General features: G+C 43.1%; 1 protein-coding gene across 1 annotated transcript in view; it reads right to left on the reverse strand.

The window, feature by feature from the left end:
- Positions 1–875: 875 nt before the first annotated feature.
- The window catches only part of sptbn1 (spectrin, beta, non-erythrocytic 1), a 91676-nt gene continuing 71131 nt past the window's right edge, over positions 876–21420 (reverse strand). Inside the window, 16 exon segments of the mRNA XM_080016786.1 lie at positions 876–3330; positions 3671–3713; positions 3894–4067; positions 4568–4764; positions 9473–9524; positions 9964–10058; positions 10159–10355; positions 10721–10805; positions 10917–11055; positions 11543–11700; positions 15613–15699; positions 16316–16690; positions 18247–18451; positions 18564–18694; positions 18896–19174; positions 21166–21255. Coding sequence (XP_079872912.1) covers positions 3121–3330; positions 3671–3713; positions 3894–4067; positions 4568–4764; positions 9473–9524; positions 9964–10058; positions 10159–10355; positions 10721–10805; positions 10917–11055; positions 11543–11700; positions 15613–15699; positions 16316–16690; positions 18247–18451; positions 18564–18694; positions 18896–19174; positions 21166–21255 — 2517 coding nt within the window. The 3' untranslated portion in view covers positions 876–3120.

Below are 21420 nucleotides of genomic sequence, written 5' to 3' on the forward strand. Positions count from 1 at the left end.
AAGCCTTATAAAAAAGATGTTAAATGATATTGCTTAGTGTTCTGTTTCGGGGTATGGAAGTTATTAGACACCGACTGTACACTGCTCGGGCTGATGAGATGACGAAACATTGTGAAAATGCATCCCCACCTGTGAAATATTATTCTGTTGAACTCTGCTACAAGGTAATTGTGCAGAGATGAGCGCGTGAGTGGCTGCGAACACAGCTCGATGGGATGTTTGCATGTGCATCGGTATACATTTTACTTGAATATTCAATTTAACAGTTCCAAACGTATTCAAATATAGGTTGAGATTTAAAGGACACTTGCACAGGAATATGCACCTTTCAGCTCCAGCAAGTCTTTTCTTCCCGCTTGACAGGTTCTGTTTGGAGCGCTGCTTTCGAGAACGTTGCCCGGAGAGATCCTCCTTCGGACGGTCAAACGTTCAGCCGAGGCGCAAAGGCCTGCGGATTCCATCTGATGCGCTGTAGCGTTCGACGCGTACTCACGCGAGCTCGTCCGCGAGCCACTGCAGCCCCGGTTTATACACCAAAAAAAATGTGATATCGTAAACAAACAAGCGTGAGGTTCCGGCGGATCGGCGCTGTTCCGTGAGGCGGGTGGGCGTGGCTCCGCACTATCAGAGATGAGTATAATCACGTGCTCTGATGACGCCACGTTTGGCCGCCGCTATACAGGTGCAGACATAAATGCAGATGTGGATTAGCAAACGTCCGGTTCCGCTCAGCGGACATGTTGAAGGCTCAGAGTGTTTTCCCGCCTGCGTTCCCGTCTCACACACACACATTCCGACCCGCTCCGGCGTTTTTAAAGAGGAAATGTCGTCTCTGCAGCTTTTCCCCCACACACATGACACGACGCACGCCGCGGTTTCATTTTAAAAGCGTTTTTAATGGCTTTTTGCACAGATGTAACAGAGAGGGGAGGAGACTATATGTGCAGTGATCCCTGGTCCAAAAAATCACAGACTAAACTCACCTACAATCCGGCCCCCACCCGCTATGGCAAAACAAGCACCCCCCTCATCCCCGTTCACCCACCCACTGTGGCGTTGTTGATTGTGCAATATTAAGAAATATCTTGTTACTATAGTTACAGTGACAGAGGAAAGCACACTATCATTTATCAAATAGCCAGAGAATGTAGCAAAAACAAAAAGAGAGGAATCGTATTAGACCTCCGCCAATTAGCTCTTAGGGAATCCAATTAATTACTTGAACCGTTTCATTTCAGCCTGATTTGGGAAACTCGGTACTACAGACTACGGCAACACGAGTGCCCCCCCACCCCGATTAAACATTAGTCACATGTTTGTTTGTTTTTTATTCTTTCCTCAGGCAGAGGCTGTCAGACAAGTAATTAAGGGGATTGAAAAACAGTGAAACTGGCAGTCCGGATTTTAAGAATGCAATGCTGAAGCCAACAAGCAAGCAACCATTATTCTGCAACATTACTTCCAGTAAATGCTTTAGAACCCACTTTTCTACATAACAACGATGCTAAAGTATTTTTTACAATACATCTATGTCTCCGTACTTGGAATCCAACTAAATAAACCTTAACGTACAGCTTTTTGTTATTAAACTCAAAATACATATAGGAAATGAAATAACTAAGGGCAGAATTAAATGTTGAAAAACAAAAAAAAAAAAAAAAACCCCAATAATAAGTATAAAATAAAATTTAATGGATGTCAAGTTATTGAACATACTAATTTGTTACTTCGCCCGTCGAGGCACCCTCACGATAATGACCGACCAGGACCCTATATTTGAATTTCTTCCACATAAAAAAAACAAAAAACAAAACAAACAAACCAAAAAAAAAAAACTACCATTCTAATGAGGCTTATTATTATAGCTGACAGGCCTTACTTTTATTAATAGTTTAAGTGAAGTCAAACCGGTTTATATTTGAACAGTTTGTTTATGTTATACACAAGTTATACATACAGTACAGCTCAAAGCACCACAGGCTCACATGGACGCCGATGACGACTGCCTTTTCCTTTGTGGTTCTACTAGAGTACAACTACGTGGTAACCCAAGGCAAAGTGTTTTAAGGACAAGTTAAGACCAAATTTTTCCTTCAAAAACGTCTCCGGTCCAGATGTGAGCTCAGCCGACCTCGCAGGAGCCTCTCCGAGCCACATTCCGGCTCTCTGGGTCCATCTTCAATAACCGGAAAGAAACACAACACATCCGCCGGCTCTTTAAAGTAATTTCAGTGGGCGGGAGATGTTGTTTGTTTTTTTTTCTAAGCAGTTTTAACCCCCCACCCCCCCACCCCCCTGCGCCTCCCAGAGTCTCCGTTTGCCCGCCAGAGAAGAAGACACGTTGTCTCGCAAAAAGGCCGACGCCTCCTCGAAAGCAGAGGAGGGACACGCTCCATAAACTACAACTTTTGAAAAAAAAAAAAAGAACACTGGGGATGGCCAGGGAGGGTCAACACCGACTGACAGAGGGGGAGCGACAAAACCGAGATGTTTAGAAAGCGGAAAACATCATTAAGAGGAAAGAAATAATAATAATAATAATAATAACAATAATAATCATAACAATAATATTCAGTAAATAGTCAGAAAATGTGGAGACGCCTGATTCTTTTCTGTTGTTGTCGAATGTCAAAACTGGTGTTTTTAACGTCTTTTTAGTTTCAATGATGGCGGCTACTCGAAGCTCTTGCAATACCCCACGCGGAGAACTTTTATTTTTCCTTCCTTCATTCGACTTGAACCTTGAATCGTTGTCTCTGCTCCTGATCTTCGAGAAGAAAAGGGGGGATGGCGGGGGCGAGGGGGGGTGGGGGGGTGGGGGGGTGTAGTAGGCGCTCTGAGCCAGATGGGACGGTTGTTAGGCACAGAGTGGACGATTTTGGCTCGGAGCTTGCATGCTGGAGTCACGCTCTGAGAGGAAGAGGAAGGAGGGGGAGGTGAGGAAGAGAGGGGGCGGGACGGGGGTGGGGAGAGGAGGTAAAGAGGGGAGAGGAGAGGTGAAGAAGGAGGGAGCGGAGACCGAGGAGGCGCGGGGGGGCACCAAGATAACCAAGCAGGAGCAGCCTGACCGGTGAGGAGGAGGGAGGAGAGGTAAGGGAGGGAGGGGGAGGAGGGCGGCGTCTACTTCTTCTTGCTGAACAGACTGAAGCGCTTCTCCTTATCTTTCTCTCGCTTCCCGGGGCTGGACTCCGCCGCCATGGCGACGGTGGCGGGGAGCGTCTGGGCGCGCCCGCCGGATGCGGCGGGCGTGCTGTGGCTGCTGGCCGCGACCTCCGACCTGCCGGCCGACCCAGCGGCGGAGATGGCCGAGATCCACGTGTTCATCTCCTCCTGAGAGGGAACAAGACACACACACACACACACACACACACACACACACACACACACACACACACACACACACACACACACACACACACACACACACACACACACACACACACACACACACACACACGGCGTTAGACGCTCCGAGTCGGACAAAACCTTTACGTGAACGATGAGTCACTGAGGAGAAGTTGGTTCTCCGCTCTGTATTTCGACTCCAACAGGAAACATCAGTATGTTGTTAAAACGCAAATTAAAAGTTACCAGAGGGACACTACATGTATATTACCATACAATAATACACACCAATGTAAATAGTATGTAAATAGTGCGTTTATCTTACATCATCTTTGGCTTGGAAGAGATACTCATTCCCGTCCGTAACTCTGTGGAGGCAGAACAAGGACATTTAGTTAAGAGTTTATAAAGCCATAAGTAGCATTACACACACACACACACACACACACACACACACACACACGCACACACACGCATGCACGCACGCCCGCACGCACGCACGCGCCCGCACGCGCACGCCCGCACGCGCACGCCCGCAGGACTCGTACTTGAGTTTGAAGACGTGCTTCTTCTTCTTGTAGTCCAGCGCCACCTCGCACACCGCCTCCTTGAGGCTGATGGGAAGCTCGCTGTGGTAGGGGATGCCCTGGCTGCCGCTCTTCTGGTCCTTATAGAATCCCATCTCCTGGAGGTTGATCACACAGTACACGTTGTGCCACGACCTGCGCGGGCAGAGGGGAAGGGGTCAGAGGTGAGAGGTTACCGAACAATAGATTATTTTATTATTTATATTTGAAAAGTTTACACACAAAATGGTACTCGGAGAAAAATTATGGCTTCAGTCAGATGGCACTTTATTAGTCCCCAGTTGAATACATATCAATGTTTCCTTGTGGGAGACAAAAAAATGTATTTGCTAAAATCCACTTTAATCATATGTGGGAGGAATTCTGTTTTGATGATCAATTCATGAATGTTTAAATCAATCATGAATAAATCATTGTTTCTCGTATATATTTGTGTGGAAAATTCTCATAACACTTTCCAGAAAATACTCCAAAAATTCAGAAAGTTCTCCATTATATTATACCCCCCAGGTAATGTGGGGGATATAATGGGATGTAACTGAAATGTAATTTTAATGTAATCGTTATGTTATGTCAATGTAACACAGATGTAATGTATCAAGTGTCAAGTAATTGTCAAGTAATTGACTGTCCACCTGCTCGAAGCCTTCTTGTTGTGGCCCTCCCACTCGTGCTTGCGGTACAGGAAGCCCTCCAGTTGGGAGGTGGGCACGTCCTGCTGGGTTTTGGTCGGAAGGGTAGCGGCCTGGCTGACCTTGCTCTTGCGAGCAGCGGCGGGAGACCCCGCGGGGCTGCGGTCCGACACGCCGTTCACCGCGTCACCGCTGTCCTTCTGGGACCAGAGAGTAGAGTTAGAGGGAGGCAGAGAGAGACTGCAGGACCCATGAGACTCGTACGCATCATTTTCAATTTATCGACTGCTCTAACACACACACACGCTTTAAATCAAACGCAGAAACACATTTTTATTTACTTTTCTGTCTCGGGGACACACACACACACACACACACACACACACACACACACACACACACACACACACACACACACACACACACACACACACACACACACACACACACACACACACACACACACACACACACACACACACACACACACGAGATCCCAGAAGCCAAAGGTTGAACATGCAAAGAGGCAGAGCCACAGCTTGTGGAGTCAGATTGAAATTCCCTATATATATATATACACATATATATATATGGATATATAAATACAAATAGAATAAATAAATACACTTTCTACATGAGAGGAATGACCTGGCTGAATGGTGAACTATCAATCTATCTTGTAGTTCCAGACTATGTATGTGATGTATTGTAGCAATAGGGATTTTGGAGAATGTAAGACTTTTGGATACGTTCAAATTGTCGATGGGCGTGTTTTTTTCCCCCCTTAAAAACATAAAAATAGTAAGAATAATAAAATGAAAAATGTGTAAGACTATTAGGCAATGGGTAGAAGCAAAATTTCAAAAAAATTTTTGAAGGTGATCAATCATCTTGAGATTCCCTCAGCTACACAAGCTCTGATTAGTTAATAGTTATTTTATTAACATTGCGAGTCCAGATTCCAGTATTGATGAGAGAGGTCAAAATATTAGCGTGACAGAGCAAACCGTCTCAACATGCACACACTGCAGACTACAGGAAAATCAACTCTCCAAAATCAACATGGTTAACCCCTCGGGGGGAGGAAAATAGAATAATAAAAAAAAAAACTGAATAAAAACACGCTCAAAATTTTCAAACAATTATCCAGAAAATTGCTTGGATTGATTAAGGGTCATTATCGGTGCAAGGGGAAATTATGACCTATTATCAAAACAGGGTTTTTATTTATTTTTTTGTCACTGCACACTCACTGCACTCCCACTGCTTTGCTCATTTACCCTGTTACTGCTCTTCCACAGCTCAGCCAATGCAGGGCGGCTCTCTCACTGAGACCTCGTTCGGGAGCCTTGAAAGATCTCCCTCTCAGAGATGCCACGACTTCTGATACGATGCACGTTGTAATTGTACACGGGAACAACAATCTGTACTCGAAGTGAGTCCATTTCATGGAAAAACTGTTTATCAAGGAGGTTGTTTTAGGCATCGCAAGACCATCAGCAGTTTGTGGGTGAACTTGACTGAGATTTGTCCATTTTAGACCAATGTTCAAACCTTTGGTTTGAAGGTGCTTGGATAAAGTGTAAAACAAATCATCAGCTCAAGTTGATTTTGGTCGGCTTTGAAAAATATGAATTATGGTAAAATGTTGAATGGTGAATATTGGACCCACCACATACTCAACTACAACACTCTGCCAAGGGCACATCCAGGAAATCAGCCCATTGCCAAGTAGTTTATCACTTTATATATTATATAATATAATTAATAATACTATCACTACTAATAACTTCACTTAATTTTTAAATAAATGTTTGCATTTACCTAGAATTTGACCTCTGCATTTAAAGGAAAACGCCAGTATTTTCTTGACCCATTGTAAGACCATTGTAGGGGTAATGACAGCAATATAATTAAACGGTGCCAGGATGAAAAAAAACAAACAAAAAAACAACAACTAAACAATGATGATGAAATGAGATGAAAATAAATATAAACGGTACAAATAATACTAACAATCAAACGCTGGAGACGGCATGCGACATGGCTTCAGGACAAACACAAAGACATAAAAATAGAGGTATAAAAAAACAAAAAAAAAAACAGGTGCTGGAGGGGAACCCCATTCTAACAGCTTTTATTAAGTAACACTGAGGAATGTGTGTTAGTAGGAAACACTGGCGAGGAATGAACATGCAACAACAAAAACCACACAACATTTAAACATGGAAAACGACTTGAGATATGCATCACTTGAACTCAACAGTTTGTTGGATTAACATGAGGACGACAAGTGAAGAAAAACAAAATGTTGTGTGGGGAGAGAGACACGCACGCACGCACGCCGCACACACACACACACACACACACACAAACACACACAATGTATGATGTCCACACAGTGTTGTGGAATGATATTCATAATTAGGACATAATTATGTCAACGTTTGTGCAGTGATGAGTGATGGAATATCTCTGTGAAGGGAAGTAAGTCGCCACACAGTCTAAAGACAACGGTCATCTCCTTACTGATGACCGAGTATTTCATCGAAATAAACACAATAATCAGCCGTCCAAAAACTTTCTCATACCTTTCTCACAGACATTGACGTCCACGAAAGCTGAACCTATTTAAAACACGGAAGGTTCTATCGTATTCTGTGGCGGGGTTGCCTTTCGCACAATGTGCTAGATTCTGTCATACTGCCCTTTCTTAAATGTGATGATATTATTTGAATTGAAACAGTGATTTTAAGTCATTTTAAGGGTTCACGGAGACATCCAACATTTATTTTAAGACTCAATTAGACTGCCTTAAAGTAAAGTGCCTTTTGTGTAGTCACATACTGTGTATATTACACACAAACAATAATTATGGTGTTCAATATTTAGCTGAGTGTGTGTGCGCGTGTGTGTGTTTGCTGTGTGACTCAGGTGTTGAGGTTCCACGTGGTGATTTTATAAATTATAACATAAAGGAGCAGAAACATCAAGAGCTGAGGGGAGAGGACGGCGGGCGAGTCAAGCTGAGAGAGGGAGAGAGGGAGGTAGAGAAGAGGGAAAAGAAACAAAAGGAAAATAAGGAGGGAAGGAGATACATCGATGGAGGTGTGTTTTGTATGTTTGAATAACGTATGTGTATTATGTGTGTGTGTATGTGTGTGATTCTTTTAAGGTACCACACAGCAGCCACATGGTCTCACTCTCACTCCATCACAGCCGTCTCCCTCCTCTCACTCCATCGCTCTCATATTCGGTTTGGGTATATTTCGTCAGCGTTTCCAAAACATGGCTACAGCTCCAAATAGGACACATCTGATGTTCAAAACTTAACGGATTACACACAAGTAAGGATGCTCGGAAAAATTCAAATAGGGAAAGAAAATCCCCAAAAAATCCAAGAGCTAAATTTAAGGTGAAATATGCACGTTTCTGTGAGGTCTCGTAAGTGTGGTTAAATACTTGAAAAAAGATTTAAAAAGACGTAAAAGAAACTCAGTGAGGTGGTTGTTAGTAATTCATGTTAAGGGGTTTAGAAAATATAATTCCTGATGTTCCCAATTTCTTTCCCTATACATCCAATGTCTTCCCTATGTATACCTATATTTTTCTGTTTCCTATTTATGCCTGTATGTTCCCTACATATCCCTATGTACTCCCCCTATATATGCTGGTGTGTTCCCTTTCTATATCCCTATGTATTCCCCAGGTATACCTGTGGGTTCCCTATATATATTCCCTTTATTTATCCCTATGTATTCCCCCTATATATGCCTGTCTGTTCCCTATATATGTTCCCTTTATATATCCATATGTATTCCTCATGTATGCCTGTATGTTCCCTTTATATGTTCCCTTTATATATCACTATGTATTCCCCCTATATATATCCCCTTTATTTATCCCTCTGTGTTCCCCATGTATACCTGTATGTTCCCTATATATGTTCCCTCATATATCCCTATGTATTCCCCATGTATGCCTGTATGTTCCCTTTATATGTTCCCTTTATATATCCCTACGTGTTCCCTACATATGCCTGTAACGTATACACCAGTCAGCCACAACATAAAAAACAGTGTTTTTATTGTTGTGGCTGATCGGTGTATGTTCTCTATATATATCCCTTTGTTTTCCCTTGATCTAAGAGTAGAATTCTCCGTCATTATCCCGCCACTGCTCTCGCCTTTTATCATTTTCTCATGAAGCCATTTGTTGCCCCTAAAAAAACATCTAAGACACCTCAACTTTTCACCAAAGCGTGTCACTCCACAGGCGCACATTCAAATGTCTCCCGGCAACTCCTTGATCCGACCTCTTTTCACGTGTTTTTCGTGTGTGCTACAGAGACGCGTGGAACCTGAGGCAAAAACTTGAGTTCAGATCAGTTAAACTAGTGAAACACAAACATTCAACACTTACAAGAAAAAAAAAAGGCGAATTGAGGCATGATTAAAAGCTGTTAAAGAATAAACATATCAGCTTAGTGTGGACAAGAGAAGGTCAGGTAAACAACAGATAAAAATGTAGTTAAACAACACCAGACATGACAGGAATAAAATAAAATCTGAAATGGGTGCACCGGTGGAATGTGCTTGCGGTCCGGGGTATGTGTGTGTGTGTGTGTGTGTGTGTGTGTGTGTGTGTTCAGTTGTGTCATGTTTGTTGGGCTGATAATGCAATATGAACCTTTATCCTAATACGACATCTGGAACATCTGGATGGAGTTTGCCTCGAAAAACCTTGAGTTTTGGTCCGAGATCAAGCGTTACCCGAGCAGGTTGTTCAGAACATGAAATTCTGTGTGTGTGTGTATGTGTGTGTGTGTGTGTGTGTGTGTGTCTCTCAGGGCACAGCAGAGCTCCTGTAGCTGCTGAATGACTGGTAGGCAGGAGAGCGGTAACTAACCCTGGGAGAGTCCTGCTCACTCATCACTCCATTCTGAGACACCTCCGGCTCTCTGGGGAGAGAGAGAGAGAGAGAGAGAGAAAGAGAGAGAGAGAGAGCGAGAGAGAGAGAGAGAGAGAGAGGGAGAGAGAGATATTGCATGGGCGTGCAGGATATTGTCATAAATGTCTATACGGGTGTGTTGCTGCTCATTAAGTGTGTGAGATGATGTTGAACGGTAGATTAGATCAGCTCGTTTGCTTCTTCTCCTTCATCATCAACATCATTACTAATGTTTGATTGCCTTCGAATGTAAAGCACTCGAGTCACATGTTCTGTATGAAATGTGTAAATAAAATGTTATTACCATCATTGATCTCACAAAGAATGTGGAAAACACACACACACACACACACACACACACACACACACACACACACACACACACACACACACACACACACACACACACACACACACACACACACACACACACACACACACACACACACCTCTGCTGTGATTCAGCATCGGCGGGCGGGGCCTCAGCAGCTTTCCTGTTCCTCTCTAGTTCCTCCTGCGTTCTTCTCACTTCATGTAACTCCATCTGGACAACAATGCAGGAGTTACAATGTCGTGTATATACAGCACAAAACAGTTTTACCTTCTACTACTACTCACTTTATTTTATTATTATTATTTTTTACCGTGGTCAGTCTTTCCAGCGCGGAGAAGCGCTCCTCCCAGGTGGCGGCTGACTTCTCGAAGGCCTCGTGCCTCTTGATCAGCTTCTCCACCTCGTCCACGTTCTGTCCCATCTCGCGGCTGGACAGGTAGGGCTCCTGCCCCAGCAGCCAGGCCTCGGCCACGCCCGCGTCGCGGGAGAACTGGTGCACCTCCAGCACTGCGGCCACGCACCAGAGAGTAGAGAGCACAGTTCAGGGTTTATTAGCTTTCTAAATTGGCACAAACAAACAAATAAATAAATTATTGTGTAGTGTGCTTCTTATCCTGTTTAAAACATTGGCTCACTATCTTTAGTGGGTCAGATTACTTTGGATGAATTTTGTTTTCACTGCAGCTTTGCCTCAGTTCTTCAAAGTTAAATAATACAGCGTGTATATACGTTTTTTAACGCAATTGGATCCAGACCAACTTTCGAGTAGCTCCGCCCTAGACACGAGTGACCAAACTACTCAGGTGGCGGAGGGTCGTCAGGGTTGACCGGCTGGTCATCTGAACGCCTGGCCGCCAGGAGGAGCTTCTCACCCAATCTCAGCCACTCCCATCTGTCCTCCCACTTGTCGATCATGTCTTTCCTCTTGTCCGTCAACTGTAGCAACTTCTCTTTGATCTACGGAAAACACGGGGAAAATCAGAACCAAGCAGAGAGCTCCTTCATCTGAAAAGCCATCATCGTCACCATCATCATCATCATGGCCGACAGAAGTGACCCCCCCCCCACCTCCTCGGAGGCGTAGTGCTTGCGTGCCAGCAGCGCCTTCCCCAGCTCGATGCAGGACGTGAAGCTGTCGTTTCGGGCGTCGATTTCCGCCTTGATGCCCTGGTGGTTGTTCATCAACAGCTCCACAGACGACACGTCCCTACAAACAAACAGTCAGCCAGTCAGCCTGGCTGGCTGAGGATACTTTCAACACCTAACCTCAAAATTAATAATTACATTATTATTATATCTCTAATATCTAATATTGATAAAAACTGAATTGAAGACATTTCTAGACTTTTTAAGGAGCTGCAGACACCCCATTATCAAAGGTAAAATACTGATGGCTCCATAGCGAACATTTAAAAACTCAACTTTTTACCTGCAATAATTATAAAACAAAATTCAATGAATAAGAAATGTAAAAAAATCATTTTTGCTTGATGCATAGAATAGAATTAGACTCAAAATAATCAAGAAAACAGTTAATTAATTGCAGTAATGTGCGTAGCTGTAACTGTAATTATAAATCTCACTCACACACACACACACACACACACACACACACACACACACACACACACACACACACACACACACACACACACACACACACACACACACACACACACACACACACACAGTACCTGGGCTTCTCCTGGGCCTCGATCAGGCGGATGACGTCCTCCATCCACAGCAGCAGATCCCTGACGAGGCTGAAGAAGCGGAATTTATCCCCGGTGTCGAGCAGCCGCACCCTGCGTCCCTCTGCCGCTTCCAGGAGGTTCTTCCAGGCCTCCAGGACCTTAAAAACCAGAGAAAACAGGGTTAAGACTCGGGACGCTCTACTCTACCCGGGGAAAAAAAAAAATAGATCTGAGAAAAACAAAATGTCTTACAACCAACTCTGTTTGTTGTTCAGTCAAATTCCATTTGAAAAAGATCATCCTTGGTGAATATTGTGATGGGATTCAACATTCAGAGCACAACTTTCCCGACACAATTTTCAGAATGTCAATTTGTGGTTGATTTTAGAATGTCGAATACTTTTCAATATATTCAGTTTAGATATAACTGATATATATTGCATACAAACATACATACATAGAGATATAAACATACATACGGATTGCACCTAATTCAACCCCAGTAAATATTACTCAATATAAATGAATGTAACGCTGCATGGTACTCTCCATCACAATCATTTACCAAGCTGTGTGCTTTAATGTTTCTGTTGCCTCGATTTTCGCCAAATTTAAATGTTCCATTTGTCCGAAGCGTCAAAATTAAGTAATTTTGACAAAAGAAATGTGATAGCATAGTTGTCAGTGGGACCGGGAGATCCTTTTAAAGCAAGTTTCTCACTCTTGTTCAAATTAAAAAAAATAAATACATCTAAAAATAGAGATAATGGTAATAATCTAAAAATGTTTATGGGATAATGTTTAATGTGTGCCGACCAGTAAACTGGCAAAAACGCTGTTTGACACCACTATTATTCTTTAATAACAATTATTATTGTTCATTGAAAGGCATTTAATGCGTAATAAAAAGCGAATACTTTATGTCAAATGATGAGTCTGGATTGATATGCAGCCAAAGCCTTCAAACCTTCAAGAATTGTTTCGGTGGATAAAATGGGTAAAAACAAACCGATTCTCCCTCCCATCTTACTTTCATCCCCAGAGTTCCGCGCAAACCATAATTTTAACAGATTGTTTCACGCCGCGGCTCCAAAAAAGAAGGGGAAAACTATTCATCGTCACCAACGGGATCCATCGATGAGCGCTACAGCTCTATCACTGGAGGTTTCATATGCGTGCCTGGCTTGCTTAAACGCAGAGTTGGATAAATCTCACTGTCAGAATTGTCGTGTATTGTGTATAATTTCCAGCAGAGATCACCGCCAAGCTCTCAACCAGTCAATTTGTCGAATTAAACCCCAGGGCACGCTACAAATCAAGTAACCACCACCAGCTGAAACGTTTTCTATCCAAACCGACGGAGACCATTGTTACACCAAGGACCACAGTGTTACACCATGAAGCCGTGATCACACCAGCAACTGAGGGCAGAAGCGTTTCAACCTCCATAAACTGTAAAACCCATTCGACCAGTTTCAATACCAGTTGAGGACCAGTTGAAATCGCTTCAATGGGAAAGTCCGGCAGGGCGTAGTGAAAGAAAGCGAACGGGCGCCCCATATCCAAATGGCCGCCCAGGCAAATGTAAAAGGTATAAGCCCATGTCTCGTTCTCAACTTCCTTCTTTAAAGTTCACCACAAAGACTGAATATCTCACATCAAACGTGACACGTATCACTGTGACCAGAACACAACCGATATTTCACACAAGCTGATGGGAATGTTTTGTGCCACCAGCGGCAGCGGCGGCAGCAGCAGCCAGTTCACAAGCACCCGGCAAAACATCAACAAAGACAAGTGGGTTGCAAATGATTCATTGCAGCCTTGCGAAGAAATGGAAGAAAATACGGACACGAATAATCTAAAAAGGACTAAAAGCTCTAAAGTCTTAACTAACCCCAACCGGGTACTAAATGTGTTTGCACGCTTCCTTTCAACCTGCTTGGAGATCCAGGAGGGCGGGGTTTATTCGATCGGAATCCAGACCAAAATAAGACTTAAATGTACTTTGAGACACGCTCAGTGATCAAAACCCTGTTTCAGGCTTTCTGCCGAAACCCCGCCGGACCGGCATCTCGGGGAGGTTGAAAACGCGAAGCGTCGGTCCAAACGGCCAACGCCAAGCATGAGCTACTGCCGGTTTGCGATAAAAAAAAAAAAAAAAAAAAAAAAAAATGAAAACCCAAGACTAAAATGTCATCGGCGAGGAATCAACATTTTAGTTGCAGATACTAAAAGCAACTCCAAAAACAAAACCGCCATCCAAACCAAAAGACGGATGCAAAGCCAATGCGCCGGGTCAGCGGAGTTAAGATGTCTCACCTCGCCCTTCCTCCTCTGGTGCAGGGGATGGGACATACAGGGTCAGAAACACTCAGACACCAGCCACTCACACATCCTCCCTAACAGGGGCTTCCTCCGGGCGTGAGTGCTTTTCCATTTCATTTTCCAGACTCAAATTAGATCATTGTAAAAAAAAAAAAAAAAGAAAGAAAAAGATCCCGTCTGGCTTTAAATCGCTATCTGGTTTAGCAAATTCATCGGGCCGCTTTTCAACCTAGCGGGTGGCCTGATTCCTGCCGGCAAAGGCGGACCCTGCCATCAACAACGGGAAGAGCATAGAGAGGAGCACAAGCGTAGCTCAAATACATTCACTCAATGTTTCTGAAATAGTTGGCAGCTAAATTTTTTATTTTATTTATTTTATTTTTTTTACAAAATAATGTCACGGATTTCCACTTTAAATACGAGTGGAGAATCCTGTATCTATCAACGGCAACAGCAAAATCCCCATTAGAAGAATTGTGGATTTGGAGCGGTGAAAATCTCACCGGTACGAAATTGAATCAAGACACAGACGCTGCTCTCTAGGTGACTTTTGACATCCTTGTGGAATGACTGAGTCTAAAAAAAGTCAGCTTCCTGGTTAGGTATTACATTCATGTCATGGTGGATTTCCAACCAGCGAGGTTAACACGCCAGAATGCCGCTCCGCTTGCTCTTTCTAACCCAAATTCTGCTCTGTGAGTGTGTGTGTGTGTGTGTGTGTGTGTGTGTGTGTGTGTGTGTGTGTGTGTGTGAGAGAGAGAGGGGGGCTGAGAAGACAAGAATGCACTATGGCCTGTAAGATCTACAATAGGTTTAGGATCTATTGATTTTGAATGGTTTGCATGGCTTTGCATACATACAATTCTAAAACGGATTAACCTGCTAAACTCTGATACTTTTAGCACCATTTACTTGTAAGAACAGCAGCTCAAGTATTTCTACATCAGAGAAACGCAGAATAAAAATAATAAACAATAAACATAAAATAAACGCAAAAGATTTTGTTATATAAAATATTATTTATATTATATTACTATTTATTTATTTTTTATAAAATTTGAATCAAACGATAATCAGGGCCTGTAGGGTGGTGTCAATGTTTTGAAGGATTTACTTCACAGGGATGGCGGCATCCATCTAAACAGTGGTAATTTCACTCGGGATAATCCAACCATATCCAGATCTAGATCAACAATGATTCATAAGAATAAACAGCAGCACTATGTGCTGTGTATTTTGGTAAAAAAAAACCAAACAAACAAAATTAATTTTTTTTATTTTTTTATGCTGGTTGGAACATTTTCCAACTTGATGCTTCTCAGCGTGGTTGATGCACGCAAACAAACATCTATATTGGAACTTGGGCTTTTCAAGTTCTACTTGAGGTTACGAGAATCAGAGGTCATACAAATCAGCTGCTAAACTGTGAAGAATATTAAGCCGCTCATGAGTAAATATGTCCCCTCGGTGTCCAAATAAATCTCCCATCCCTCCTGCGGTTAAAATAAACCGGTATTTAAATACATGACGTCATAAAGAGGTCCTGGCTGCTGGTGAAGCATTCTGAATGAGGACTGGAGCCGGAGCGAAGAATCAGGATTTTTTTTAAATTTTTTTGTTATGAAGGCTCAGCCAGCAGATGTAAACTTAAGGAGTTGCTTTAATGCAAATAACCAAATTGAGTGTATCTTCCCGGAAATGTGTTTCGCTGCTGTCGTGCTTTGGGCGGCTCGGCGGCTCACCTCTCCCTCTCTCTTCTGGATGTCATCGGCCTTGTCTCCAGCGTAGGCAGACTGCAGGCGCACCGCGTCCTCCTGAAGCTGTCGAACCTTCAGGGAGGAGAGGAGGAGGAGGCACAGGATGATTCATAGGACAACATAAAAATAAAAAAAACACCAGGGGCCACACAAATGAGCACAAAATATAAGTATACAGTACGTGTAAGTATATGTAAATATATGTAATATAATAACATTACAGTAAGTAACATTAGGATATTATGATGAAGCAGGTAGAGGAATTATTGTTATATTATATATTGATATATTGCCCAGCTGTAAGTCTTCTTCTTCTAAGAATTCCATTTATTGGCTGAGTAGTAGTAAGTACTGTTAGAATTTTTGCTTTTGGACAAATTCTACAATTATGTTTCTATCAAAATTGATGGGGAAACAAAAAAACAATATGAGATCTGCCGCAAGGGCTAGAAAGCAAAGTGGCCGCATTTAATCAGTTGGGTTCAGGGTTGGGTTGAAAATGAACCAGGAAATGATGTGCCGATGTTGAACGACACTAAACGTTTCTTCTTCATGAGGTGGACGCGTATAATTAAACTGTTATAGGCTTATACGGTGATAATGAGATGAAATGAATAAAAAAAAGAGGACGGTGCCGATGGTGCGAATGGTCCACCAGAACCTCACAACACGGGGAGCCCAATGTTACCTGCGTCCCCAGCGCCTGGATGTCGTGCTCGAAGGTGGTGTGCATCCTCTGCAGCGTCTCCACCGTGTTCTGGTCGCGCCCCACCTCCTCCGGCAGCTTCTTGTGCTTGTCCAGGATGCGGCCCAGGATCTCCTTGGCGTCGTGGTAGAACTTGTGCAGCTCGAAGGAGGCGGCGAGGATCTGCGTGCGCGTGTCGATGAGCTCCAGCAGGTCGGCCCAGGCCTCGTTCAGCCCGTCCTTCCACTCCGCCACCGTCGCCGCGTCGCTGTGGCCCGCGTTGATCAGCTCGTCCGCCTGGCGGTTCACCGCGTCCACGCGCTCCTGCCCGATGGTGCCCGTGTCCCGGGCAAACTCCCTGAAGCGCTCCTGCAGCATCTAGGGGAGGAAGAAAAAATGGAAATCCAGTAAAGCCGGCAGGAACCTTCTGATCAAATATAAAGATATCGAGCGACTAATTCCATATCTAGTGTGCTTCTCTTAATATTGTTTTTCATTGAAGGGAATATTAAAATTTAATAAAATAAAACAGATTTCAAAACGTGAATTCATAGTTTAATTCGGGTTGTGACGCTCTGCTGCAATTTATAACCTAAATTCACAGGTTCAGACAGAATCTGTGTCATCAGCAATTCGGGATGCTGATGATAAATTGATAATCTATAATTCTTTACTGATTCGATCAAGATTAACAAACGAGAATTTTGCCATTCTTGCCAAAAGGCAAAAAAAGGTCATGACAACATCCTGGAAAATCCCCAAAACTTTGAGGTTTATATTTTAATTCATCTGAAAAGCCATCACGTTATTATGTTATTTGTTGTGTTCTTACATCTATTTGTTAGGACTTCGATGAATATCTGATAAAGCCATGACTTGTTAATGACAAGGGTGTGGCCAAACTATGTTTCTGAGATAATCACCTTGAAAGTTTGAAAGAGACTTGGCTTCATTCACCTAGCTCCCAGAATGCAAATGTGGAAGCCAAAGCCACATGGCTAATTAACATACTGCTGAATGGGCCAATCACTGCTTTGTTCTTGTGTTTTGAGGGAACGTTGAACGTATTTTTGTTCTGAAAAAAGCTTTTATTTAACAGTAAGAATATACATGTTTTATAAAAGTGGAACTTATTTTCCGCTGGTTCTTGAAAATATTCAGTTTCACAGTCACATCCGGGTTGAAATCCGGTGTTTGAAATGTTCACCAAGTCCAGAGTGGTATCAGATTCAGCGTCGGTGTCGGAGAACTGACTATCATCGCGGAAAAATGAAGTCCAGTGCGCGCTGCTTAAACTGACTTGGACCTATCGCACTGGTCAGATTAAGGTCCGCGAAATGATTTGGATCTTCCTCCACCCGCTTCTCCTAATCAACCGGAGTTTTCACAGACAAGTGAAACTGGATCCTCGTCTTGTTTACGGAAGTGACGGTGACGTCAGTGACACGCCCCCTCCACAATGATGTCTCCGTGTGTGTATAAAACACGTAAGATTTAAAGGCTGAATTCTATCAAAACGGTTTCACATTGTGACTTGACATCACATGGAATATGGAGGAATGATCTTCACCTGGACGGTCGCTTTAAAGGAAACAATCAATCTGCGTCGTTCAGCGCTGTTTAGCGTCTCGGTAAGTGAACTGTTTCCCCATGTAATCTAACGGGAATATTTTACTCCACGGTTTAATGCTTTTCTACTTTTTATAAATCAAACTCGGTTTTGAAAATATGTTGAGATAAAAAAAAAAAAATCTAAGAAACAAAAGTTTTTCCAACTTATTTGGCAGCTCCTGGCGATTTTAGAAATGCACGAGATGGCGGCTTTTGCTGTGGTGGGTCACATTTTAGGTCAGATTTATGGAGAAATTCAGAAAATTCTAAAGGGGGTTCGCAAACTTTCAAGCACCACTGTTTGTGGTTCCGGTCCCTCTTACCGTGACGTGCTCGTAGTCTTGGCCCAACTCGTGGGATCCGGCCACCACCTCCCTCTCCGCAATCCACTGCTCCAGGTCGTCCACCTCCCGGTTGAGCTGGAAGAGGCGGAAGCGCTCCTCCAGGCGGCCCCGCCTCTCCTCAGACAGGTCCTTCAGCCCGGCGTAGAGCTTGTCTACCTGCGACTGACGCATCCCGATGCGCTCACTGCAGGAAGAGACGAAGGAGGGACGCAGAGGTCATATATACAAGTTCTCAATCGACTGTTGGCTCTCAACCACCCTCGATACCCCCGCGTGACCGCCGACGCCCCGCTCACCTCTCGGGGTGCCCTGCTCCCACCAGGCCGCGGCTGGTGTGGGACAGCAGGTGCACGGTGTCGGCGTAGTCCTCCACCGCCTGCTCCAGGATCTGGTGCTTCTTCAGCATGGCGACTGCACTCTGCTCATCCTGAAAGAGAGAGAGACAGACTGAGATCCTGAGAAAAGAGCAGACACGTCTGATAATAGTAATTCCTGGCTCCTGGTTATTCCCTTGTATTATTTGCAGTAACAATTATAAATAAAAGAAGAAATAAATTAGGAGAAACACTGATATAATAGTTGTCCTTGAAAGTTATTGTTTTTGAACATCTAACAATAAGGAACCCACCTTGGCCTTCTCCTCTGACATCATGTAGAGCTCCTGCTCGCTCATCCAGGCCTCCGCCTCGGCGGCGTCGAAGTAGTACTGCTGGGCCTGGTGGGCCTCCTCCAGGCGGCCGTGGCGCTTCTCCGTCTCCTGGCCGATCTGTTGCCATAGCGACTGCAGCCCGGCCAGACGCTGGCCGATGAGCTCGGCCGAGGGGCTGCCGTCCAGCACCACGTGCTGGCTGCGCTGGAAGATGTCGTCGAACCGCGGCTGGTGGCCCTGGATCTCCTTCTGCAGGGTCTGGGGTCAGAGGTCACACAGGGTCAGACGTGTACATAAACACTTTTGCGCGTGTGTTTATGTGCGTATGTGAGATCGTCTGTGTGTCTTTACATAATTAGGGCTCCAACCCTATTGTTATTGTTTGGAATATTATCATAGTCGCCATTTTTGGGCAGAAGTGTCCAGAACAGGACAAGGGCTAAAAGTACAGACAGGAGTGAGGTGTCTTTAGAACTGGGACGTTGCAAACATCGATCCACATACAGAACAGAAGTTAGTGGAAAAAACAACTAAAACCAAAATCTGACCAAAATCTTGTGCTTTGTGATTCACTGACACGGCAACATTCAAAAACTTAAGATGAGTTGGACACTTTCTGATGTCATCGTCCAGTTGGATATAAATGTTCAAGTTGTGGTTCTGAAAGTCCATTCGCACTGTCCGCGTTGCGCGGTGTTGACGTGATCGCTCTCTCGTCACGTAATCCACATTAATCCACAGAAACTTGTGACCGTGTCGAGTCGAGTTGACACCCCCAACTGTGAGAATGAATGATGCGTTCATGTACTAGGAACGCGTCGGGAAACTAGAAGCCGTGAAAATATAATTAATCCCAGAAGTTCCAATTCCATGGAACTGTAATCTATCTGAAATTGAATCCACAGAAATGCGTCAGCAATAAAAATGACGGCGTTTATTCCCTAAAGACGTCATTATTGCCCCACGTGAGACCACACGTCGACTTCCGTCACTGTGAAAACACATCTTTTCACAAACAACAAGGTAAATTAGAGGAATGACAAGGTCTGGTTCCAAGGCAAAAATGTGATGGTTGTTTAAAAAAAAAATAATAATAAATCCTATACAGTACAAGCGGCTTCCTACAGCTAAACGAAATGAAATAAAAGAGAAAAAAAGCATGAAAAAATTAAGGCCTTTCATAAGTTAAATTCCGAATGAATGTTAATGCTCAATATATGTTGTCTGTATTGCAATATAGACAAGTCATCTATTTATTACTTTAAATGGTTTAGAAAAAAATAAATAAAGTACTTATTAAAACAAACTTTTCTTAATTATGTTTGCGAAATTGCATGTATTTATTATGAATCCTGTATAAAATAATTACAAGGTTTGTTCATTATTCTTTCAGATGGCGATAAGATATAAGACAATAAAGAAGCTATTGTCCAGACATCCAGCCTGACAGGTCAGTACAAAAGAAAAAAAAACGGCGGAAAAAAACTAGGAAACACAAATTGAAAAAAAAGAGGAAAATAATAATAAGAAAACAATTATATATGTTGAAATGATATCTATGAAAAAGGTTGATGCAGATGAGCAGCCTTAAAATACAAGAGCTTGACATAATTATGTTCAACTGGTCTAACATTTGGAACAATTGGAAATTTTGTAATTAGTGGCAATATAAAAAGATGTGTTTTACAGAACTTAGATAACTTGTAGTAATAGCTATACTATATAAATAATTGACCTTTTTTTTTGGCAGAAATCAGCGATTATGTCACACTACACAGGAAAAAGACGACAATGACCGAACAATTAAAATATTGTCCTAAATTCGGGTGAGAATCAGGCTGAATCCGTGTTTCATGCCTCATTACGGAAAAGTGTAATTTGTCACACTACCAACATGGACTCCGTGAGTTGCTGCCTGCAGCTATATTTTTAAATTATTATTTGTGTGACTGATGTGTATGTGTGTGAATAATAATAATAATAATAATAACAACCTATATTTGTATTGCACCTTTCATACAGAACATGCCGCTCAAAGTGCTTTACATTTATAGAAGGCCATCAAATACTGATAATAAAATAAAAAACTAAGATAAATACATTGAATAAAAATAAGTTAATAGACCCCATTTCAGTTCTGGGATGCGTGGGGTGTGTGTATTACGACGGAAGAGCCAGGAGGCTGCGTGGTCCGCTCAGCATGGATTATGACAATGATCTAAAAACTAGGAGGATAAAACAGAGTGTACCTGGTTCTTCTTGATGAGCAGCTGCACAGTCTGCAAATTGTTTCCGTGGTCCGTGGATGTGGCCAGAGGCATCCGCTCCTCCACCCACAGCTGGAAAACACAAGCCCACGCGCACGCGCACACACACGCACACGCACACACACACACACACACACACACACACACACACACACACACAGTTTAATTCTTACTGTATGTTTAAATGCAATATATTACAATGAACATGTATCCTGTTACTAGGTCCTACCTGTTAGT

This window comes from Zeus faber (assembly GCF_960531495.2).
Source record: "Zeus faber genome assembly, chromosome: 16".
Lineage (NCBI taxonomy): Eukaryota > Metazoa > Chordata > Actinopteri > Zeiformes > Zeidae > Zeus > Zeus faber.